This window comes from Ascaphus truei, chromosome 13, assembly GCF_040206685.1.
Source record: "Ascaphus truei isolate aAscTru1 chromosome 13, aAscTru1.hap1, whole genome shotgun sequence".
In the NCBI taxonomy this organism is placed as follows: Eukaryota; Metazoa; Chordata; class Amphibia; order Anura; family Ascaphidae; genus Ascaphus; species Ascaphus truei.
This window is the reverse complement of record NC_134495.1, coordinates 50,352,868-50,377,867: the sequence shown is the minus strand read 5'-3', so window position 1 is coordinate 50,377,867 and position 25,000 is coordinate 50,352,868. Positions and strand designations below refer to the sequence as shown.

General features: G+C 48.9%; 1 protein-coding gene across 10 annotated transcripts in view; it reads right to left on the bottom strand.

The window, feature by feature from the left end:
- ADCY4 (adenylate cyclase 4) overlaps positions 1 to 24,781 on the bottom strand; it is a 42,973-nt gene extending 18,192 nt beyond the window's left edge. The window contains exons 1-15 of one of the 10 annotated variants that reach the window (XM_075569170.1): positions 24,641 to 24,781; positions 12,687 to 12,817; positions 11,616 to 12,039; positions 10,652 to 10,849; positions 9,931 to 10,095; positions 9,363 to 9,512; positions 8,733 to 8,878; positions 8,377 to 8,488; positions 7,977 to 8,104; positions 7,608 to 7,766; positions 7,204 to 7,333; positions 6,276 to 6,449; positions 5,741 to 5,784; positions 5,259 to 5,336; positions 3,755 to 3,824 (exon numbers count right to left, since the gene is read on the bottom strand). In XM_075569170.1, coding sequence (XP_075425285.1) covers positions 3,755 to 3,824; positions 5,259 to 5,336; positions 5,741 to 5,784; positions 6,276 to 6,449; positions 7,204 to 7,333; positions 7,608 to 7,766; positions 7,977 to 8,104; positions 8,377 to 8,488; positions 8,733 to 8,878; positions 9,363 to 9,512; positions 9,931 to 10,095; positions 10,652 to 10,849; positions 11,616 to 11,798 — 1,737 coding nt within the window. In that variant the 5' untranslated portion in view covers positions 11,799 to 12,039; positions 12,687 to 12,817; positions 24,641 to 24,781. The other 9 variants (XM_075569169.1, XM_075569173.1, XM_075569176.1 and 6 more) reach the window with 9 other exon arrangements.
- Between the last annotated feature and the right edge of the window lie 219 nt (positions 24,782 to 25,000).

Sequence of the window (25,000 nt, the reverse complement as noted above, 5' to 3'; positions counted from 1 at the left end):
GTGTGTGTATGGGTAGGAGAGTGTGTGTGTGTGTGTGTGTATGTGTGTGTGTATGGGTAGGAGAGTGTGTGTGTGTGTGTGTATGTGTGTGTGTATGGGTAGGAGAGTGTGTGTGTGTGTGTGTGTATGTGTGTATGTGTGTGTGTATGGGTAGGAGAGTGTGTGTGTGTGTATGTGTGTGTGTATGGGTAGGAGAGTGTGTGTGTGTGTGTGTGTGTGTGTGTGTGTGTGTGTGTGTGTGTGTGTGTGTGTGTGTGTGTGTGTGTGTATGGGTAGGAGAGTGTGTGTGTGTGTGTGTGTGTGTGTGTGTGTGTGTGTGTGTGTGTGTGTGTGTGTGTGTGTGTATGGGTAGGAGAGTGTGTGTGTGTGTGTGTGGGTAGGAGAGTTTGTTTGTGTGTGTGTGTGTGTGTGTGTGTGTGTGTGTATGAGAGAGTGTGTTTATGGGTATGAGAGTGTGTGTGTGTGTGTGAGAGAGAGAGAGAGAACATGTAGGACACCAGAAGTACCCCCCCACGCCACCCAATCAGTCACCCCCCCACCCAGTCAGTCATGCCCCCACCCAGTCAGTCATCCCCCCACCCAGTCAGTCACCCCCCACACCCAGTGATTCATCCCCCCACCCAGTCAGTCATCCCCCCCCACCCAGTCAGTCATAGTCAGTCATCCCACCCCCCTGCCCTGTGCCCAGTCGCCCAGTCACCCCACCCAGTCAGTCAGTAATCCCCACCCAGTCAGACACCCCGTCACCCCAACCCCCCAATAACCCCACCCCGTCACCCCACCCAAACACCCAGTCAGTCACCCCAGCCCCCCAATCACCCTACCCCCCAATCACCCCACACCCCAATCACCCTACCCAGTCACCCCAACCCCCACAGTCACCCTCTCTCTGTCTCTCAACTGTCCGTCTCTCTCACCCTCTCTCTCACCCTCTCTCCGTGTCTCTCTCACCCTCTCTCCGTCTCTCTCACCCTCTCTCCGTCTCTCTCAACCCCTCTATCACCCCCTCTCTCAGCCCCTCTCTCACCCCGTCACCCTCTCTCTCACCCTCTCTCCGTCTCTCTCACCCTCTCTCTCACCCTCTCTCCGTCTCTCTCACACCCTCTCTACGTCTCTCTCACCCTCTCTCCGTCTCTCTCACCCTCTCTCCGTCTCTCTCACCCTCTCTCCGTCTCTCTCACCCTCTCTCCGTCTCTCTCACCCTCTCTCCGTCTCTCTCACCCTCTCTCCGTCTCTCTCACCTTCTCTCTCTTGGTCTCTCTCACCTTCTTTCTCTCACCCTCTCTCTCACCCTCTCTCCGTCGCACCATCTCTCTCACCCTCTCTCTGTCTCACAATCTGGATATTTTATTTACCCTGTATATCTTAACTGCCCTATACCTACACCGAAATAACCTATACTGCTTTCTTCCAGATCTGACTCAAGCTTCACACGGAAGACATCGGAACCCCCCCTAACACAGAAGACAGGTAGGGAACACCCCCTCCAATGTATAACATTGCAGGAATGAGGGTACCTGGACATTGAGGGACTGCGGATCAGGTAAGATCCCAGGCGGGATTGCTGCTTTAAATATTGTGAAGCGGGACGTCCAGGCACTAGTTAAGGGGTGCAGGAAACTAGTCATTCACACCTGGCTTTTTTTTTCTAGATTCGACATTTATACACACACACACACACACACACACACACACACACACACACACACACACACACACACACACACACACACACACACACACACACACACACAACAAGGACTAATTGAAGTATAATGTAATACAATAAATAAACTTATGTCAAAAACGAATGTTCTTACTAGAAATTTATTCAATTTATTTCATTTAGGGTTTTTTTTAAATGCGGGACTAGGGGCGGGACTAGGGGCGGGGTAGGGGTGGGACTAGGGGCGGGGTAGGGGCGGGACTAGGGGCGGGACTAGGTGGCGAGTAGATTTTTTTGTTCGGCGAGTAGATTTTTGGGTGATTTGTCAAGCACTGTATATATATATATATATATATATGGAAAAAAGAACAAAAAAGAAACAGGCGCACACCTAGTGCATTACCACAATAAAAATGTATTGGATGAACATAAAATCTAACAAATGGCCACTCACAAGGATACAGCAAATAAAAGCATGTATGAGATAGGCTCTCATGTGCCTTGCAGCTCAGTTACCAGCGTCCGTCCGCAATCAGTGGCGTCGTCACGTGGATCAGCCTCGCGAACCGGAACCGGAAGAGGGGTCTTTCACCTTCAGTGCTCCACCAAATCGGTCCCTCCGGGAAACAGGCACCCCAGATGTATAATAGTACAAGGTAGCAAGCCGGGAGAGCAGCACACGGGAGCCAAAAGTTCTCAGTCAACCTGCATCAGTGTTTGTGGGCAAATGGCGGCCGGACTCTAGCCACGCCCTACGCGTTTCGTCATCAAATGGCGACTTCTTCAGAGGCTGATCCACGTGACGACGCCACTGATTGCGGACGGACGCTGGTGACTGAGCTGCAAGGCACATGAGAGCCTATCTCATACATGCTTTTATTTGCTGTATCCTTGTGAGTGGCCATTTGTTAGATTTTATGTTCATCCAATACATTTTTATTGTGGTAATGCACTAGGTGTGCGCCTGTTTCTTTTTTGTTCTTTTTTCCAGATATCACTAGGGACTGGTGATCCCTTTGAAACGGGCTGCAAGAAACCAAGGACATTTCCACTGGAACAGGACTTTATGTATTGAAGGTTTTTTATTATATTTTTATCTTTTGACAATTTTTTCTATATATTTTTTATTAATAAATACATTTTTTAGATTTTTTATATTTTTTCCTTTAGGGTTTTTTGTCAGGAGATTGCATTGCCATTTGTTTATTTTAAAAGTTTTATCATAGTGTACTAGCCCTATCTAGCTGCCCCTTCAAGCCTATCCAATTAGCTATTGTCTCTCCCACTAGTAATTTATAATTAATATTTATAATTAACTGGTTATTTAGCGGCGCTACTTCATATTGTTTTTTTGTTATATATATATATATATATATATATATATATATATATATATATATATATATATATATATATGCAAATATAGCTGTATGCTCATCTGCATGTCTTAGGCAGGTCTGCAACCCCGCCTTTCCCCATTATCACCCAGCATACAGCACTTCCACTGCAGCAAGGGATTCTGGGAAATGACATGCAAATGAGCACACAGTGTCACTTTTTGCCTCAATAACCATTTCCCAGAATCCCTTGCTGCAGTGGAAGTGCTGTATGCTGGGTGATAATGGGGAAAGGCGGGGTTGCAGACCTGCCTAAGACATGCAGATGAGCATACAGCTATATTTGCATATTTGCTTTCCTGTGGAGGGTTTTTGTCACTTTTTTTACTCACCATAACTTAACTCAGTATATATATATATATATATATATATATATATATATATATATATATAACACACACACCTTTCCCTATAACTCCTCCTATTCTCCCATATAACCTCTCACTATAACTCCTCCTCTTACCCAATATAATCGCTCACTACTGTACATCGCTCAACATGCATAACATTACTCAATAGGGTCATGGTGCATTTATAATGTTAATTATTATTAGCGGAGCTTGCTATGCGTTTGCGCAGGAGTAATGATGTGGAAAGGGGAATGTGTGAGTGAGTGTGTGGGCTAAAAGGCACCAGTGAGCAATAATAGGAGGCCATGTGTTTGTACAACCGTAGCATAAAATCGCCTTACCTCTTTCTCGATGGATTTTTGATTGAAATATAGAGTAATTCGGTTAAAGTCATCAGACCTCTTCCACTGCCTGAGGGAGATAGGGGAGAACAAGAAAAGATTTTAATAACGTGTTATGTGTGTAGCCCCGGTCCCCTTGGGCTTCCAGAGACCCCCCTCCTTGCTGGCAGCGCGGTCGCGGGTGCCGCCGGAGCCAGCGACGGACCCGCCGGCTGTTTGCAAAGGTGGGGGCCGAAGCAGGGAGCGCTCCGACGCCAGGGAGGCTCTGCGGCGCACCCGGCCAGCGGGGGCCGCCGTTGTGTCTGCGCGCGCATGCGCAGTGGTCGCGCATGCGCAGTGGTCGCGCATGCGCAGATGAAGTTTGGGAGCTGCTGCGGCCATTACAAAGTTGCGCATGCGCAGTGGGATCGCGCACGCGGCCCCAATTGATTAGAAGCCTCCACGGGACTACAATTCCCATGAGGCATAGGGAGGGAAGCACCAGGTGCCCCAGAGTGGCCAATGAGAGGCCAGGATTCCCGGGAGAGGGGAATGGATACATTTCGCGGGCTCTGCATATGTCAGTTGGAGCAGGGAGCTGGTGAGTGAGGGTGCAGGGGAGCAGTAGCCCCTTGCACTAGGCCAGTTTACCCCCAGAGGCCCCAGATAACGGTTACCCCTGCCCCAGTTTGTTGGTTGCTCCAGGGCCAGGCCTTAGAGAAGGAGATCTGCCCCTTTAGCTGTTTGGTTAAATTAAAGAGACACTCAGTTTCGCGCAGCCTGATTCCTGGGTCTGGGCTCAGAGACTATAGAGACTATCTTCTCGGAGGCCACGCCAAGCAGTGACTGCGGCCTGCCGGCTGCAGAGGGATCCCTGTCAAGGTACAGATGGTGCGGAGCCGTGGTGATATTATCCACGCTAGAATTTACCCCACGCGTAGGAGGACGTCTCGTCGGATCAGGCGGATCCACTTCAGTTGTATAGTGGTACCCGTGGGCTGGAGCCCCGGGCAGGTATCTATAAGTAATGCACCAACACATCAAGGGATAGCGCTATCTCCAACACACGTGGGGGTGTTTGGACATAAGTTGCTTTGGGGAATATCTATGGTAATGTGTGCACCCGGTGCACTTCCCTGTGTGTGTTTATATGCATTATTCTGTGTGATACAGGGTACCGAGTTTATTCGTAGTAGCAATAGTAAACCAGTTGTTAGCATACACTGTGTGCGTGTCTTATTATTGTGGTTCCTGTAAGAGGACCATCCCACTCAGGTGGGAACCCTTACTGGTGGAGGCGCTGTGTACGAATGATCAGGAAACCTCAGGCTCCCAGTGGCGGAGGTTCAGGCCTTCTGTGAGCCTATCAGGTAACGCACCACACCCGGTAACACAGGTGTAGATTTCCCCACATGGTCCCTATCTGCGATTGGGGGGGGGGGGGGGAAGGTGTTACATGTAGAAAAATGTAGAGCGAAACAGAGGACGAAAGAGATAGACACTCTCCTCGTTTAACACTTGGTACCTCTGGGTGTTGAGCTCTTCCAGGATCTGAAAGATGTTCTCGTTCAACGACTCATCTGTCTCTCTGGGAGAGCGAGACCTGATGGGAAAAAGAGTTATTGTAAGAATACAATGAGGGAAGATGAGAAAGCAAAAGAAACCAAGCTACAAGGAAAAATAGAGAGATAGAGAGATAGAGAGGGAAAGAGAGATGGCCATATTAAAGAGATGCAGAACAGGTAAGAAGGGGTAGAGGTACGTACATCTCAGACTGCATTTAAGGAGAGAAGGAGCATACAGAGTAGTGACATCACATGATGACATCACAGGCACACAAGAAAGAAATCAGTGTCTTTTCTCACAGGAGGCTGCAGTGACATCACAGACATTAGGCCCACAGGACAGATAGGCCAGACAGGAGAGACCAGTGGATCCATAAAAAAGGAATATTTTGACAAGCAGGAAGCACAGAGCAGGAGAGAAGAAACAGATCCGTGTCCCTACTTGTCCTGGCTCTGGGTTTGAGGTAGAGGAGACATCGGCAGATCCTGGGGGATAGAAAAAAATAAAAGACACAGGGATAAGTACATGAGCAACCACAGAGAGTGCGAGTTCTTCGAATCAGAGAGACCCTCACAGAATGAAGATGTCACAGTGTTGAGATGAAAGGTAGAGAGGTCATAACTGGGCTTCCTACATCTTTATAAAGTATAGCCTCGAAATCTTAATTAAAACTTGCGTACCTTACAGGTCAAAAAATATCTTAAGTTTAAACAATAGGGATATTCATCTTTACGCCTCTAGAGTAACATCATTTGATGTCATATGTTCTATTCATCAGCTAGAGTCCATCAATTTCCAGATTCAAAGAGAAAGTGTGTATGTTTCAGTCCCATCCGTATACTTAATTTGCATAGCTGCTTTAATGTGTAAATAAATGTTTGCTGGCACCAACGTGTTGCAGACTCCACAGCTTCTCTGTACCTGGATGAAAGGACTAACAGTGGCTTTGTAGCCGGTGGACATGAGGTTCCCTCACCATGCTGCGGAAAGTGCTAGGGGACTCCACTCCCAGGCTGTCCCGGTGGTTCAGGTTGGCGAAGGGCTTTGCTGCCCCCCAGGATTCCAGATAACGCGTCATACGGACAGACGCCCTCATCTTGGGGACCTCAGTGGACTTTTCGGAGAGGACATCCCCTTCACCATCACTAGCCTGAGAGAGAGAAGACACACCGAGCACAGGTAATGAATATGTATAGATCAGTGATATAGTGTGTGCATGTGTATGAACACGACATGAATATATTTATCTGCAGTATATAGAACACAAATACTGAATTTGTATAAAGTATGTTGTATTATAATTAATATCATAATTAATATTTTTTAGGGAGCACTTAATTTAAAGTACTAAACCATGAGGCACTCTTCTTCTGCCTCCTGCGATCTGGTCTGTATGGCAGCCTCGAGGGGCGAGAACGGAACAATCCTAATATTATACAGATATATCAGGCTTCATTGCCACCACTGGTGTGTTATGGTGGGAAGTAGTGATATTCTGCATGAACACGGACACTGAATCCAATGGAAACTCTGTGATATTCTACTTAAAAATGGCGTATGTTCTGTTCTTCCAGAAAATGTAATGTGCTACATCTGTATCTCAATTTCAAGTGGATTACCAGACACAGGCATGTAGGGGTGTGGGGGGAGTTACTGAACTCACTCATTGGTGGTATATGACAGTCTCTTAGACGGAGACAGAAAGACCTACAATGCATTGCATGGATGAACTGTAGTAGAGGACACATGAAGAACAGAATATTAAAATCGGAGACCTGCTTCTTGGCTGAGGCTAGGATCAGCAATGAGAAGACAGTGAGTGTTGGTAAGTGTGAAGAGGAAAGGTGGTAGAGTGAACAGATTGGACAGAGTATGTAATATATAGCAAGCTGCTCGTGACTCACACTAGGGTCGATGACCAGGTATGTCTTGATGTTATTCTCCTTCAGATAGGAGTCTCTTTGTCCCAACATCGCCTCCACCTCATACTCCTTCCCTAGGTGTGACAGAGTCGCCTCTGTGATGTGCACTCTCCTACAGGACAAGGGGAAGTCAGGAGATGGTGTAAGGGGAGGGTGACATACAGGATGTGAAGGGGACAGGAGATGTGGAAAGGGAGCAGTGTACAGGGGACACACAAGGGTGAAAGGAACAGAATACAGGATACACAGGGAGTGAAGTTGACACACATATCGCTTCCCGTTATGTTTCCCTACCTTAGTTCTTTCTTCTCCTATTGTTGTTCTCTCTCTTTACACACACATACTTGTCCCATTGGTCTCACTCTCTCCCTCCCTTCTCTTCTTACCCTGGAACACCTCCAGCCTCCATATGATTGGCCAGCGTTACATCATGTGACCAGACGTCATACTGCCACTTCTGGAGACCAATCACCCCGCAGAGCACATTCCCAGAGTGGACCCCAACACGCATGCTAATTTCCACACCGGTGGCCTCCCGCAGCTTCCTGGGGACATGGAAACAGGGAGTGTCAACACAGACACAGTGACCAATGGTAACAAGCCATGTGATCCTAACATATAAAGGAGCCATACATGTACACAGAACAATGTGTCCAGAACATGTGGAGCACGGTGTACCTATATTATAATAATATACTGTAAGGGCTACATATGACGGGACAAAGGGGACACGTTGCTCTGATAGGGGCTCTCACCGGATGGCCTGGCACATGTCCAAACCCATCTGTATGCAGTTTTTGGCATGGTTGGGCAGGAAGTCGGGTAGACCCGACACGCAGTAATAACAGTCACCCAGGATCTTGATGCGCATGCACTCGTTATCCTGCAGGGGAGGAAGCGGGAGTGAGGAGGGTAGGTGAAGAGAAACAACGAGGACCACAGAGAACACAAGGTATAGAGAGAGATGGAGTGAGAGATATGGAGGACAAAGGTTGTCAATAACAATAGGTAAGATCTAGGGTACCACTCCAAGGGTTCTCCTACACTCTGTCTCTTCCACAAAGTTCCATCTTTAATGTATTAAAAGGTCTTTTGTATTTTTCCCCCTCCCCCTCCAGGTGTCCCTCCCTGCCTCCCATCCATGGCGTCTCTTACTTTTGCAATCTGGTCAAACTTCCCGAAGAGCTCATTTAACATGAGGACCAGCTCCTTGGGAGAGCACTCGCTGGAGAGAAGTGTGAATCCCACAATATCTGCATATAGGATGCTGCAATGCAACAACACGACAATGACACAACACAACGTCCGCGTACAGTTGCAACACAACAACACCACAATGACACAGTCCATTATAACACCATAACACAACTCGAGATGCCTCCAGGAAAGGTGATGGAAGACCAGAACCTAGTTGCAAAACAAGATCATACTGTACAACTAAAATGACATGTTTGGAACTTGTTGTTTCTCAATATCTGAGGTTTCTGTGTTTGACGGTCTTTCTGTCTCACCTCACATCATTGTGTCTTTTGATGTACAGGTTATGAAAGTTGTTGGTACTCTCTGGCTGAGGTCTCTTCTCTTTCAGCCGCTCTATGATCTCATCTTTCATCTCCCTTGCGATGTATTCGGGAAGGATGGAAAAAAGCAAGTGCTCCTGGGAAAGCAAAATTCGACCAATCAGAAAGGTGCAAAGGGTATCCAAAGTGCAATGAAAGTGACAGACTCAATAGGTCATAGGTCCATTCTCTGTCACCCTGCAGTTGTGCAGACAGACTTAATGAACCATAGGTCCTTTCTGTTTCTGTGCCTATTTTAGAGGTGTAGAATTCTTATTGACTTTTTGTCACTCTGACTGGGAAGGGACAGACTTAAAAGTCTATAGGTTCTTTCTGTCAACTGTCCTCTACAATGAGATGGCCAGACCTAAGGCACAATAGATGTCTTCCAGCTGTCACATTGATACTCTTCGGTAAGAGGGACTGATTTAATGAGCCATAAATTATTTCCGTCTTTGTCAATGTGTCACCCTGCTGTGGGAGGAGCAGACTCCATGAGCCACTCTTTTGGTGTCAACCAATGGTCTACAGGTGCCTCCTATCTAATACACTGTACTCAAAGCCCTGCCCCCTCTACCTCACCTGCTGCCTCTCTTGGGACTCCAGTTTGCGTCGGGAGTGAATGAAGTTGATGGCCTCGTGGTATGTGTCCTTCAAAGCACTTTCCGTCACACGCTTGTGATACCCCCCCACCACGTTACCGCACAGCAAAAGGACCACGTCTGCCACGATCTGTTGGGGTAGGGAAGATATGGAAATTGGGAAGAGAAGACAGAGAAGGACAGACAGGAAGAGATGAGCGAGTAAGAGGGAAAGGCAGGAGAGAGGGAGGGGGAGAAAGTGAGCGGGGGAGAAAGAGAGGGGACGGGTGAGAGAGGGGGAGGAGGGATATGGATCGAGATAAAGAGTGATGAGTATAAGCAAATCTGAGTCTTTAGGTTAGTATACCCTCTATTTGGAGTGTTTTAGTGGGGCGTGGGATTGTAGGAGTCTTCTAAATAAGGGTCTGACTATAAGGAATGCAAATCTTTTGGAAGGGGTCAGGGTTAAGGAGGGGGTTATGGGTGTCAGATACTTCAGAAGCTGGAATCATAGAGACAGTTGGGCATGTAGAGATATGAAAGATACGGTAGGGGGGGTTGTCTCTTACCTGCAGGGCGAGGTCCCCTCCAGGCAGATGACGCGAGGATGACACGTAGACGCTCAGGACAATGACGTGTGACACTGAGCAGCAGAGCCCGGCAATGACTGCCCCAATCATACACAAGGGGAGCATGGTGTACAGGCTGATTATCACAAACAGCGTCCAGTACACCTACACACGACAGTCAGATTAATGAGGCACCGACACAATACTAAATTACCCAATTCCTCCCCAGAGCACCACAAACCTAAAGCGAGGTAGCCTTAAACAATTGTTCCCATCAGGATTCATAAACAGGACAATAAGGCACTCACACCACTCATAAGGGCAGGAGAGAGAAGAAGCACGGAGAGGGGAGACATTCTGTTACATACAATAAGAGAGAGACTGTTAAATACAATAGCATTTGCTCTTCTGTTCCTCCGATATGGAGACAAACAAAAAAGGGACTATTAACGAGGACAGAGGGAGGAAAAGCAGGAGACAAACAAAAAAGTGACTATTAACGAGGACAGAGGGAGGGTGAAGCAGGAGACAAACAAAAAAGGGACTATTAACGAGGACAGAGGGAGGAAAAGCAGGAGATGACAAGAAGAAAAATACAGAAAGACAGAATAGAGCAAAAAAAAAAAAAAGAAGATGATGTATAGAGTTAGAAAGAAACAAATAAGAGCTACTGAGGGTAAGTGAAAGGGAAGTGTGTTTCCCGGTGGTGTCCCCCTCTCACCTGGTCCCAGGGTGTGACGCGGCCACTGGTGAAGATAAATGCATAGCCCATGGTGACGAGGCAGCCCCAGATGATGGCCGCGAGGACCTTCATGCCCTTCTGCAGCACGGTTTTGATGCAGACCAGAATGAAGAGGACGGTGAACACACCCAGGGCACAGAAGAGACTCACCAGAAAGCCCAGGTTGTCGAAGAAGGTCTGGAGAAGAAGTATCAGCTTCACATGGATTCGGTTGACAGCACCAACTTGGCAGGCAACCCGCACCCTCACTAAGAATTATCAGCTTTGGGGTAAGAACATTGCCTTTGAAGTGGGTGAACCAAGTTCAAATCCTTGTGTTCGCTCCTTGTGATCTTGGGCAAGTCAATATCACACTGTGCCTGAGGCACAAAAATAAGATTGTAAGCTCTGCGGGAATTAAATTGCCTGCATAATTATATGCACTATTATTATTAATAACCATCTCAGTCAATGCCTCAGTAAATCCTGGGACACTAATCCAGACCACTTTTCACATTTCTCTGTGTCACTGTTTTATGAAGATGTTGACATGTGATGCTACTAGGTGGTACTCAGAATCTCCATTCTGTCCCCATTTACAAGTCCACAGTACCATTTTTATTTAATTGACACTTTACAGTACATGCACTTTAAAAAAAAAGGGATTTATTTTAGAAAACGGCTGGTTGTTGTTGTTGAATAAATATCTTTAGAAATCTTTCTAAAATAGATTGTACAGAGCATTACTTAGTAAATATGACACCCATTAAAATACCAGCATGGCGGCCCTCCTGCCGCTGGAGATAAAGGTCCTGAAAATTAAAGACCAAAAGGGTTTTGTTTCTGTCTCCCAGCAAAAATAGATTGAATGACTACACTCAATGGTTCATCTCATGCTCAACAACTCACCCAACCATTAAAATAACCCAATGATGGACAAAATAAGACAGCGTGTCTTACTCACCCGGCCACTGGCGAAGGTGATGGCTATGAGGGCACAGGCTATGATCAGGACGATGAGCAACAGGAGTAGGATGAGCGGGTACTGCTGGCTCAGACGATAGTAAGTCTCGTAGAAGAGACCTTCCTTCTCGCTTCCACATCTTGGGTAATTCTTCCCCAGGTGGGCTCTGCTATTCTCTGTCATCTGGACTGTCTTCCTGTTCCTTCCTACTCTGTGACCCAATGGAGCAGGCTAGGGCTGGGAAAGGAAGGGGTATCAAGGCTGCTGCCACAAAAAGCCCCTGGGCCACGGAGGGATGGGGAGGAGCAGGGAAGTGTGAGCGGGGTCCATCACCAAGGTTCTGGCGTGTGGGTAGAGGGCATGGGAGGGCAGGACATGATACTGGGCAAAATCCAGGCTGAGAAAGCTCAGGGCGAGATACGATCTGAAGAGGAGAGAAAGAGAGAGGGAAAGAGACTGTGAGAATATGGGGAAATAAAGGCCTCTCTCCTCCCTCTCACCTTCTCTCATGGACTCTTTCTTCCATCACTCATACACCTGACTTCTCTCCTCCCTCCCTCACCTTCTGTCATTACCGTTCTTCTCCTGTCATGGCCTCTCTCCTCCCTCACTCAAACACTGCCTAGCATGGCTTCTCTCCCTCCCCTCCTCTTATGGCCCCTCTCTTCTCTCACTCACCTCCTGTCATGGCCACTCTACTCACTCACCTCATATCCCTCACATTCCTCTCATGGCCTCTTTGCCTCACACCTTCTCATTACAGTCATCCAAAATAGTTGCCATGGCCTCTCTCCTTTAGGATTACTAGACTCCCTCAAATACACACAACCTTCCACACCCACCCTATTCACACACGGCTTCTTTCCTTACCCAAACTCATACACTGTGTTGATCGTCTCTGAACTCATTTGTTCTCAGTAATAACCAGGACAGCTCTGTCCCTGATAAGATAAAGCTAAAATTATCAAACACTGAGCCTGAACCAATCACAACCAATCAAAACAAATGCCAACCCCCCCCCCCCCCCCCCCCGTCTACTACCTAAGCATCATATACTAAGGATTCAATTACAGGATTGAAGATCTTGCCTGGCAACCGATTGTCAGCTCTTCAGCCAAGTGAATTCTTATTTCCTCTGCGCTGTCCAACACAGGCGTGGGGGGGATGGAGAATATATCTGTATGTTACAGACGGGCAGGTACCTGGAGACACAAGAACGGAAGAGAACTTTGATCTGAAATTATTGCTGCTTGGGAGAGAGGGAAGGAGAGAAAGAGGGAGAGGTGAGATAAATGAGAGACACACACACACACACACACACACACACACACACACACACACACACACACACACACACACACACACACACACACACACACACACACACACACACACCTGTTAGTGTTGCAAAATGTTAGTGGGACATCTGTGCTGTGCGCGCTCACACACACACACACACACATACACACCAGATTTTCGCTAGTTCTAGAGGTGCCAGGTTCTCGGTGATCTTTGATCTATATTAGGGTATAGATCCTGCGTATTCCTAAAGGTGCCAGGCTCTGAATCCCAGCTCTGTGCAGTCCTAGAGGTGCCAGGCTCTGAAATCCAGCTCTGTGCAGTCCTAGAGGTGCCAGGCTCAGATGCCCAGCACTGTGCAGTCCTAGAGGTGCCAGGCTCTGAATCCCAGCTCTGTGCAGTCCTAGAGGTGCCAGGCTCTGAAATCCAGCTCTGTGCAGTCCTAGAGGTGCCAGGCTCAGATGCCCAGCACTGTGCAGTCCTAGATGTGCCAGGCTCTGAAATCCAGCTCTGTGCAGTCCTAAAGGTGCCAGGCTCAGATGCCCAGCACTGTGCAGTCCTAGAGGTGCCAGGCTCTGAATCCCAGCTCTGTGCAGTCCTAGAGGTGCCAGGCTCAGATGCCCAGCTCTGTGCAGTCCAAGAGGTGCCAGGCTCAGATGCCCAGCTCTGTGCAGTCCTAGAGGTGCCAGGCTCAGATGCCCAGCACTGTGCAGTCCTAGAGGTGCAAGGCTCAGATGCCCAGCACTGTGCAGTCCTAGAGGTGCAAGGCACAGAAGCCCAGTTCTGCGGAGTCCTAGAGGTGCCAGGCTCCGAATCCCAGATCTGTGCAGTCCTAGAGTTGCCAGGCTCAGATGCCCAGCACTGTGCAGTCCTAGAGGTGCCGGGCTCTGATTCACAGCTCGGTGCAGTCCTAGAGGTGCCAGGCTCTGATTCACAGCTCGGTGCAGTCCTAGAGGTGCCAGGCTCAGATGCCCAGCACCGTGCAGTCCTAGAGGTGCCGGGCTCTGATTCACAGCTCTGTGCAGTCCTAGAGGTGCCAGGCTCAGATGCCCAGCTCTGTGCAGTCCTAGAGGTGCCAGGCTCTGAATCACAGCTCTGTGCAGTCCTAGAGGTGCCAGGCTCAGATGCCCAGCTCTGTGCAGTCCTAGAGGTGCCAGGCTCAGATGCCCAGCTCTGTGCAGTCCTAGAGGTGCCAGGCTCAGAAGCCCAGCTCGGTGCAGTCCTAGAGGTGCCCAAGCTCCCCCGGGTCCCTGTCTGTTTCTTGTTTCGCGTGAGGATATTTCCAGCCTCTGTCCTGTAATGTCGCTAATGAGATTTGGCTTCTCCCCCAGCCACTAACCAGAGATTTCTGCAGAGCATCACTACCTAACCATTCCAGTGTCAGATATGCAGAGCATCGCTTCCTAGCCATTCCAGTAGCAGAGCTGCAGAGCATCACTACCTAACCATTCCAGTGTCAGATCTGCAGAGCATTACTACCTAACCATTCCAGTGTCCGATCTGCAGAGCATTACTACCTAACCATTCCAGTAGCAGAGCTGCAGAGCATCACTACCTAACCATTCCAGTGTCAGATCTGCAGAGCATCACTACCTAACCATTCCAGTGTCAGATCTGCAGAGCATTACTACTTCACCATTCCAGTGTCAGATCTGCAGAGCATCGCTTCGTAGCCATTCCAGTAGCAGAGCTGCAGAGCATCACTACCTAACCATTCCAGTGTCAGGCTGCAGAGCATCACTACCTAACCATTCCAGTGTCAGATCTGCAGAGCATCACTACCTAATCATTCCAGTGTCAGATCTGCAGAGCATCACTACCTAGCCATTCCAGTAGCAGAGCTGCAGAGCATCACTACCAAACCATTCCAGTGGCAGATCTGAAGAGCATCACTACCTAACCATTCCAGTGGCAGATCTGCAGAGCATCACTACCTAGCCATTCCAGTAGCAGAGCTGCAGAGCATCACTACCAAACCATTCCAGTGGCAGATCTGAAGAGCATCACTACCTAACCATTCCAGTGGCAGAGATACACAAATTGCTTCCTAGCCATTCCAGTGTCAGATCTGCAGAGCATCGCTTCCTAGCTATTCCAGTAGCAGAGCTGCAGAGCATCACTACCTAACCATTCCAGTGGCAGAGATACAAGCATCGCTTCCTAGCCATTCCAGTGTCAGATTTGCAGAGCATCGCTTCCTAACCATACCAGTAGCAGAGCTGCAGAGCATCGCTTCCTAGCCATACCAGTAGCAGAGCAGCAGAGCATCGCTTCCTAACCATACCAGTAGCAGATCTGCAGAGCATCACTTCCTAGCCATTCCAGTGTCAGATCTGCAGAGCATCGCTTCCTAACCATACCAGTAGCAGAGCTGCAGAGCATTGCTTATTTAGTTATTTCTCCCCTAGAGACTGCAGAGCATTGCTTATTTAGTTATTTCTCCCCTAGAGACTGCAGAGCATCGCTTATTTAGTTATTTCTCCCATAGAGACTGCAGAGCATTGCTCACGGTCTGTGGCTGGGTTTGGAACAGCTACCTTACACTTACGTATTTATGGTCTCAGAGAGGCATGTGTGCGAGTATGAATGTATGTGATCAATTTGTGCAAGTGATATTTTGTGTGTGATCGTGTGTGAGTATGTGATTATGTGTGTGTGTGTGTGTGGATATATATATATACTTATGTGAGAATGTGTGTGTGTCATTTTGTGTGTGTGAGTATGTGATTCTGTTTGTGTGGGGAATATATATGTGAGAATGTGTGTGTGTGTTATTTTGTGTGTGTGGGTATGTGATTATGTGTGTGTGTGTGGGTATATATGTGAGAATTTGTGCAAGTGTGTGCGTATGTGATTGTGTGCGATCATATGATCATGCGTGTGTGATTGTGTGCAATCATATGATCGTGTGTGTGTGTGATTGTGTGCGATCATATGAGCGTGCGTGTGCGATTGTGTGCGATCATGAGCGTGCGTGTACGATCATGAGCGTGCGTGTGCGCTCATGAGCGTGCGTGTGCGATCATATGAGCGTGCATGTGTGATTGTGTGCCATCATATGATTGTGCATGTGTGATTGTGTGCGATCATATGATTGTGCGTGTGTGATTGTGTGCGATCATATGATTGCGCGTGTGTGATTGTGTGCGATCATGATTGTGCGTGTGTGATTGTGTGCGATCGTATGATTGTGCGTGTGTGATTGTGTGCGATCATATGATTGTGCATCTGTGATTGTGTGCGATCATATGATTGTGCGCGTGCGATCATATGATTGTGCGTGTGTGATTGCGTGCGATCACGATTGTGCGTGCGCAATTGTGTGCGATCATATGATCGTGCGCGATTGTGTGCGATTACATGATTGTGCGTGTGCGATTGTGTGTGACCATGTGAGTGAGGGGCTCTAGGACTCCACTTATTGACAAATAAGTTAATGAGAGCCCCCGAAATCTATAAAGGAACCAAAATCGGATGAAACCCCAAATAGGAGTCCATCCCCCACAATCCCCACAGCACGCCTCACAACTCCCAAAATAAATAGCACAGGTCCCTAATATCAGCTCAGTCTACCCCCTCCCCCTCCCCCCCCCCCCCCCAGTGCCTCTCCCCTCACCCCCTCAAGCTTCCCCCCAGGTTACCTTTCACACCGAGTCTTCAAAGCGAGTTCATGCCCAGCACTTATCCCTCCTTCTGACTCTCTATTTCTTCCCCTCTCCGTTACATTGCTCTGGGTGTGTGCTGTCTCTTCCTTTCCTGTATGTCTCTCTGTAGTGTCTGTCCGTCTCTCTCTCCACCCCGTCTGTCTGTCCTCAGTCTTTCTGTCTCCTCACCCCTCCCCGTCTTGTTACCCTCCACAACGCTTCAACAGCTAATTAGTCGTCATTAGCCGGAGTTTATTAGTATTTTCCATCTTTGTTTCTTGTTGTCTGATGTGTGACCCACCCTGTGGCTTCCTGCGTGTCCCTGTACTCTTCCTGCGATGCCTGTGCACACACAGCTCTGCTGATACACCTCCATCCTGTCCTGAAGAACACTCTGCTATTCCAGTACTGCTCGTGATTTTACTACTGCACCTCCATCCGGCCACGCAACATACAACGCGACTTCCTCTGCTATATTTTAACTGCATTCCTCTCGGCTATTCCAGTACTGCTTCTTTCTGTTCAGATTCCCTATGCTTTCCCAAAACTAAGCCCCTACCTTTTCTCCTACTGATCACTCTGCTATTCCAGCTCTGAACTCGTTTAAGCCCAGACACAGCACCTCAACCCAACCCTACGGCACTATCTGCCAGCACTAACCACCTCTCCAGCACGGTTACTGCGCCTTAATCCTGCTGTGTCTCTGCTATTCCAGTGCTGAGTGACTCTGCTATTCCAGTGCTGAGCCACTCTGCTATTCCAGTGCTGAGCCACTCTCCTATTCCAGTGCTGAGTCACTCTCCTATTCCAGTGCTGAGTCACTCTCCTATTCCAGTGCTGAGTGACTCTGCTATTCCAGTGCTGAGTGACTCTGCTATTCCAGTGCTGAGTGACTCTGCTATTCCAGTGCTGAGTAACTCTGCTATTCCAGTGCTGAGTGACTCTGCTATTCCAGTGCTGAGCCACTCTCCTATTCCAGTGCTGAGCCACTCTCCTATTCCAGTGCTGAGTCACTCTCCTATTCCAGTGCTGAGTCACACTTCTATTTCAGTGCTGAGTGACTCTGTATTCCAGTGCTGAGTCACTCTGCTATTCCAGCACTAACCACCTCTCCAGCACGGTTACTGCGCCTTAATCCTGCTGTGTCTCTGCTATTCCAGTGCTGAGTGACTCTGCTATTCCAGTGCTGAGCCACTCTCCTATTCCAGTGCTGAGTCACACTTCTATTTCAGTGCTGAGTGACTCTGCTATTCCAGTGATGAGTCACTCTGCTATTCCAGCACTAACCACCTCTCCAGCACGGTTACTGCGCCTTAATCCTGCTGTGTCTCTGCTATTCCAGTGCTGAGTCACTCTCCTATTCCAGTGCTGAGCCACTCTCCTATTCCAGTGCTGAGCCACTCTCCTATTCCAGTGCTGAGTCTCTCTGCTATTCCAGCACTAATCACCTCTCCAGCACGGTTACTGCGCCTAAGTCCTGCCCTGCTGGGTCTCTGCTTTTCCTGTGCTATCTGCCTACACACACGCAGTTTGGCTCATACACCTCCGTCCTGCCCCTGCACCGCAGCACTCTCTGCTGCTCCAGTATTTGTCCCTGCTGTGCCCCGCGGCACACGCCAGCTCGTGGCATGGGATGCTAGTCACAAATAGTAATTATGTTGTGTTGTATCCACACAATGACGAGTCAGCAGATGCGTGTCCCTGGGCGCGAGGACCTCAGGCCAGGACACCGAGGGGGAACATGGGGCTAACCCCCGTAGCTGATGCCCAAGAATAGGCAGGATAAAGGTAGCATCTTCTTCATGCAGAAATAATCCAGATAAGGCTGTTTAATACACAAATTGGTATAGTTCATAAGGCGCCTTGTGTCCTGGACGAACCAGCAGGAGGACACCGCGGGGACCCTCTTCAGAGTGTCACCCTACAAATGCAGTGACCCGTTCCCTGCCGAATCGGACAGGGGTTAATGGAGAGAGGCAGGTTTCTGCTGATGGGGCAAGAAGGAGCGATGTTCTGCGGGTTTATGACAGGGCAGGAGGTCAAGGAGCGATGCTCTGCAGATCACATGCTGGGAAGTCGTTAAGGAGTGAAGCTCTACAGATCACTGGCTTGGAAGTGGTTAAAGAGCGATGCTCTGCAGATCCTTCCCTGGGTAGTTGTTATAGAGCGACACTGCAGGTCACTCACTGTCAAGGAGCGATGCTTGATGCTCAGTGGATCCATCGCTGGGAAGCCAAGGAGAAATGCTCTGCAGGCAACTCACTGGGAGGTCGTTAAGGATCGACGCTCTGCAGGTGTCTCAAAAGGAACTGGTCATTATGGCTATCTCTGGTGAACCAAATTCTATTTTGGTGAGAGAGAGAAGTAAGGGAGAGACAGAGAGAGACAGATAAGGGAGAGACAGAGAGAGACAAAGGTAAGGGAGAGACAGAGAGAGACAAAGGTAAGGGAGAGACAGGGAGAGATTGAGACAGAAAGAGGTGAGGGAAAGACCGGTAAGAGGCCAAAGAGGTAAGGGAGAAACAGAGCGAGATAGTGAGAGAGAGACAGGTAAGAGGTAGCTGGAGGTATGGGAGACAGGTAAGGGAGCGAGAGTCAGACAGTTAAGAGGTAGACAGAGGTAAGGGAGTGAGTCAGGTAAGAGAGACAGACATATAAGGGGTAAGCAGAGTTAAGAGAGAGACAGGTAAGAGGTAGATTGAGGTGAGGGAGAGAGCGAGAGAGAGTAAGAGGCAGACAGAGGTACAGTAAGAGAGAGTAATCGGTACATGCAATAGAGAGACAGTCAGCCAGTTCTGGCAGAATGCCACGAGATGCAGCCAATTTATCCATGCTGATTTTTAATTACCAGAAAATGACAGCAGCTCCCTGTCTATCTCTGCTCATCTTGCTCTCCTTCCTCACTCTTTCCTCTCGCTCTCATCTCTCTTTACTCCCTTTTCTCTCTCGACACTCATTATTACACTATGTATTCTTCCAGTGCATCTGTCTCTCATTTTGACTGTCTCTTTTCTCTCCTCCTGTTACACTCATTCTTTTCCTCTTAAAACTCTCTACATATTTCTCCCTCTCTCACTCTGTCTAAAACGTATCTTAATCTTGTCTTTCTTTCCCGTGGTCTCATTCTTTCTTTGTCTCTCTCTTTCTCCACTTTTTTCTGTTCTCTTTTTTTCTAGCTTCCATTCTAATTTGTTCTTCTCAATTCCTCTCTCTCTTTCTTCCGCTCTCCCACCCTCTCCCTTTCCACCCAATCCACCCTTTCCACCTCTCTCATACCATCCTCTCCCTATATCTCTTCCCACCACCCCTCCTCCGTTCCTCTCCCCTCTTTCCCCCTCCTTTCCTCCCGCTCCTACCCTCTCTCTCCCTTCTCTCTCTCTCTTCCCCCTCCATTCTCCCCCTTCTTTCCCTCCATTCTCCCCCTCTCCCCCCTCTTGCTCTCTGTTCTCTCTCAACTTCCCCTTCTCTCACTCTCCCCCTTCTCTTTCCCCTCCTCGCCATCTCTTCCCCCCTTCACTACCCCTCCATTCTCTCCCACCTCCCCCGTTCTCTCTCCCCCTCTTTACTCTCTCTACCCCGTCTTTCTCCCCCCCCCACCTCTCCACCTTTCCCCCCTCCCTCTATCCTCCTCTCTTTCTTCCTCCCCCCTCTCTTTCTTCCTCTCTCCTGATATGAGGATATACAGTATCACTTCTATTTTACCTGTCCAAGCCTGTGACACTGAGCTCCCCCAATCCGCTGCCCCTCTGCAGTCACCCGATACAGACCCTTTCACCTGGGAAGCAGGGAGAGATGGCCCAGATCCCGGCTCTGTGTCAGGGTGTCAGAGTCATTATCTGCCTGACACATGCACCCCGCTCCTGGCGCCTCAGGAATGAGGTAAAACCGGTCACTGCTTTAAAAATTACAGAGGCCCTCGCCTCTCCGGTGTCTATTTTTAACCCTTTGTGCGCCGCCTGGCATCCATGAAAAGGTCAGCAGCTGCTGGGCAGGCAACAAGGAACCGTGGGTGTAGGGTTACCATCACCAAGAGGGGCAGCATGAAGCAAAGACATCGTTACATCTTTCCCATGCACAATTAACCTTTGCAAGGCCGCAATGCACAATTAAAGAGACAGCCAATCCAAAACTGTTGGGGAAACGCATCAAATTAAATTGGAAGGACACACAACCCCCAGAGTTCTTTCCTTGGCCATTCTCATCAGAGGTGTTTCTCTTACTGTACATCACCTCATCAGGTTAAATGACAGGTGATTTGGGAGCCCCTTGAAAAAGAGGTTATAATTACAAAAACACCAGAAACAAAAAAGGGAGGAGGCAAAATGTAACATTTAAGGGAAACACGTGATTTGAGTCATCCACAAATCTAATTGGACACCTGGAAGTATTTTTAAATCCATTTCTTAAGGTTACTTTGTGAACATAGGGATGGGAGATGTGGGAGGGGTTTAACTGACTTGAACTCCTCCCCTTTGTTTGATGTCACTGTGTTGAGTAAGACCTGCCCTTCTCTTCCACCCCCTTAGATACATTTGTAACCCCCTTTCCCTATGTCTATGGGAAACTGCGGGCGATTACGCGTGCTGCTATTACTGTACCTGTGGCTCACAGGAGGCCAAAGCCTCCGCTTCTGGGGAGCCTGGGGTACTATATCTCATGGTGCAGCACCTCCACCTATGAGGAACCCAGCGTAAGCGGGATGACTCCTCATAGGACACAATAATTACTATACAACCTGGTATAATATAACTGCTTTACTGTATTACAGTATAACAACAATAATATATCACATCAATAGAATACAATGCACTAACATCAATGGTGGTCCCCCAAAGTACCAATACCCCTGGTGTCCTGTCCCACAAGTCCCACCCAAATGTGAGGTAGCGCTACCCCTGTGGATGTAACTGCATGTTGGGTATCTACCTGAGTACTCCAGTACCCAGATGCTGCTTGTCGCGATGGGTTGGAGAGGGTCCCACGTAGCGGGGACTCCAACACAAATCCCCTCTCTCCTAAGAGGTCTGGATCCTCCTTGCTGTGTGAGCTGCAGCCGGAGGGTCTTACAAAATGTCTTATGGAGCCTGTACCCTGGTCCCAGGCGCCGTATGGACGACCGTCTACCAGTGCAGCAGTACTGCCTGATACTAAAGGGAAGGGTCCCTATCTGAGGCCTTCCCTACAATACTGATCTGTTGTGACTCAGGGCCTAGCTGGGGCCTAAGGGGTAGTCTCTAGGCCTAGCCTAGGAGCCACTTGCTCCCTGGACACTACCTGCTCCCTTCTTGCCTCCCACGTGACTGAGCACACTGGCTCCTTGTCCCCAAGGATATCCTTCTCCCTTGATCGCCCTCCTTTCCGGCGCAGCCTTCTCAAAGCCCCCGGCACCATTCCGCAGGTATTCTGGGACTTGTACTTTCCCATACCATACATGTGGAGCCATTCAAGATGGCCACTGCAACTTAGTCCTGAGGCTTCTGGGTGTTGTGGTTCCACACTTCCAAGATGGCCGCCACCCCTGCTGATACTGCGCATGCGCACCCTACAGTTTCCCCAACTACCGGTCCATAGACCAGCTTGCAGTGGAGCAGTTCCCCCCCCAACTGGACGCAGGTTAAGGGGACTCTGCTACACATTATCCCCCCTCCCCCCCTCAAAAAAAAATCCTTCATGAGAGAAGAAACCAGCTTGGGGCTCTAAAGGTATAATTCTTCAGTACATGGAGACAATGTCTTCTCGGTAGACTCTGGCCAATCTTAGCTGGGGCGTGACTTCTAACAAGGCATTAAATAGCAGTAGCTGTCCTAAGTTAATTATGAACCATTAGGGAGGTGAGCTCGTTGAGCAGATACTTGAGTTAGGGGCCAAGAGGTAGCCAGACAGAGAGATATCTGCTGTGGACAGAGCTGAAGATTATAGGAGGACTTGGGAGCTGAAGCACAAGGGGCCATCAACCCCCTGAACTTTGGTACCTGGAAAGCAGGGCCTGCTTGGAAAATTGCAGGCCTGGTGCACACTGTGAGGGCGGGGCCTTACCTGGGGGCAGAGCTGGAGGCAACCCACATGGCTGACACGGCATTTGTGCCACACCAGAAGTTTCATGAACACTTCCTGGGTGGGCTCCCTGTGCGGCCGCAACCAATCCACAGGTGGGGTCCCGGGGAGAACATGGGGCCTTGGTAAATGCGGGGCATGGTGCAGTTGCACCGATATCACCGCCATCAAGCCGGCCCTGCTGGGAAGCCATCGGAAACATCATAAGAACTGCGCACCTGGACCACCAGACCCCGGGTCTCACTCACTTGGTGATACCCTGTTAATATTCAGCAGTTATTCAATAAATCCACAGGTGGTTCCATTGGATTAGTCATTTCACCCCTCACCCGGGTCAAATCATGAACAAGCAGCAGTACTGAAACCATAGAGTCCTCAATTCGGCAACACTTGGGATGGTCACTGTGACTGTAGGGGGTAACTAGGCTCTCTTATAAAGGTTAAGCCTGCTTTGGTTACCCTTGATCCGTGTATAAAGGTCCAAGAGAGTTAGTTCTTGGGCCCAGTAACATTATACCTTGCCAATGTATTATATGCAATTAAAGCATTTTTTGTGTTTTTTCCCTTTCCGGGCATGCGAGCAAGTAGAGATTTCTAGGGTATGCGAAGGATCCATTAACAGAATGTGCCTAGGAGGTTGGGGTCTGGAGTTGTCGGTTCCCCCATAAATGTACCCAGGAATCATGCCTGATTCTCGGATACATGTAGGCACATTGTCCCGGCAATATCTCCCCTTGAAAATACAAGCGTACCCTGCTTCAGAATAGCCCAGAAAGGAGAATGAGGCACAGGGATGAATAGGTATCCCTGTAGCTGAGGGAATCCCTTGGTTAAGGGGGTACCCCAGCTAGTGCCATGGTGACCCAGAACCAGTGTAGGGTTTGTGGGTGCCCCAACCGTATATAAAGGTTGAGGGGGAACTCAGAGTCCAGACTGAGGCTAAGGGAAAGTGTGTGGGGAATAAGGCAGATAGGAATAAAAGTACAACATCTTTCTTCTTCTGTCCCCTGTACCCAGAAACTCAGAAGTATATTAAACCTATACATTAATTTAGTGAAATATACGTTATTAAATGTAATGTGTTCTTTACATTCGGAACCGATGACCAAACAGGCTGCTCGAGCTAATCCAAAGGCGTCGGTAAGTCTGCTGGACATCGGAGTTCAAAGCAGTCAGAGGATGCCAGAGGTGATAATAGTATTTGGTCAGCGGGGAAAGGTGGAGAACCAGGTCCGGAGATCAATGACAGTTGTCCGGGCTGCCACTTGCTTTTCCAGACCTGGTAGAGCCTGTCCCAGCGGGTGGCATTGAGATAGCCAGGGAGAAAGGTGGCAAGCTTGCGCATGTCCCTTGGCTATTTCAGATTTCCCTTTGACCCGGCTTTTCTAGCCAGCTTGGCTCTGATTGGTTGCTTGGGAATTTTTCCACGCATTGATTGGCTGGTGAGTTTTGTGAATGAAATTCAGAATACTATAAGAATCTGTGAGACAATCAGATTGCAGTCCTCCTGTAGTAAGAGCGCGGGTGGGCTCTTCAAAGTTGCTTCTGTGCGAATAGCAGAGCAACCGGCTTCGATTTCAAGCCAGAAAAGTCTGCCTGCCAGAGTCAAAGTCCAGCTTTCTTCGGCCAAGTTCTCAAAATCGAACATAGCGGACGCGGCTGGGATTTTAAGCCGATTTGAGTTTTAGGAGATTTGGAGTAACTCGCGGTCAGGAGGGACAAAGTTCTCAGAAGAGAACGTAGTGGTGGCGTGTGGAACTTTACACCGATTTGGCTTCTAGGAGATTCCGAGCTAAGTCCCGGCAGGGTAAAATGCTTCTATAGAGTTCCCTGCACCTAGGAAAGTCTAGTTTTCAACCACAGTCCCAACGTGTAACGTGTGCTCACCACAAACAAGGCGGGACCGGGAAGCTGAGGTGGGGATGTTGATAGCCACGACCTGCAATTGAGCAGCCATGTCCGGTGTGCAGAGTGGTAGTCATGTCGCTGGGTCAGGGAAGGAGAAGTCAGATTGGTCGAGGTACTTACCGTGGTCTAGGATAGGAGAGATCAGGTTGCCGTTGTGCGGTGCCGGGGTCCAGGGGTATAGAATGTAGAATAATCGTATCCGTAGCCATGGTCCAGGGGTCAGAGAAGGCAGGAGTCCGGGTGTAAGCTGAGGTAAATATACAGGGAGCAAGACATGGGCAAAGGCAGGACAGCAAAAGCTAGAGGTAAGCACAAGTCACAAGAACAGAGTTTATGCCCAGCCAGTTTGCAAGAGGACTGGCTGAGCCTATAAGGAACAAGCAGCCAATGGAGAAGCAGCAGGGAGCTGTGAGCAATATGTAATCACAGGTATACTGTGTACTGATAGGCGGGGCGGAGTGTGTAGCAACTGTGGAATAG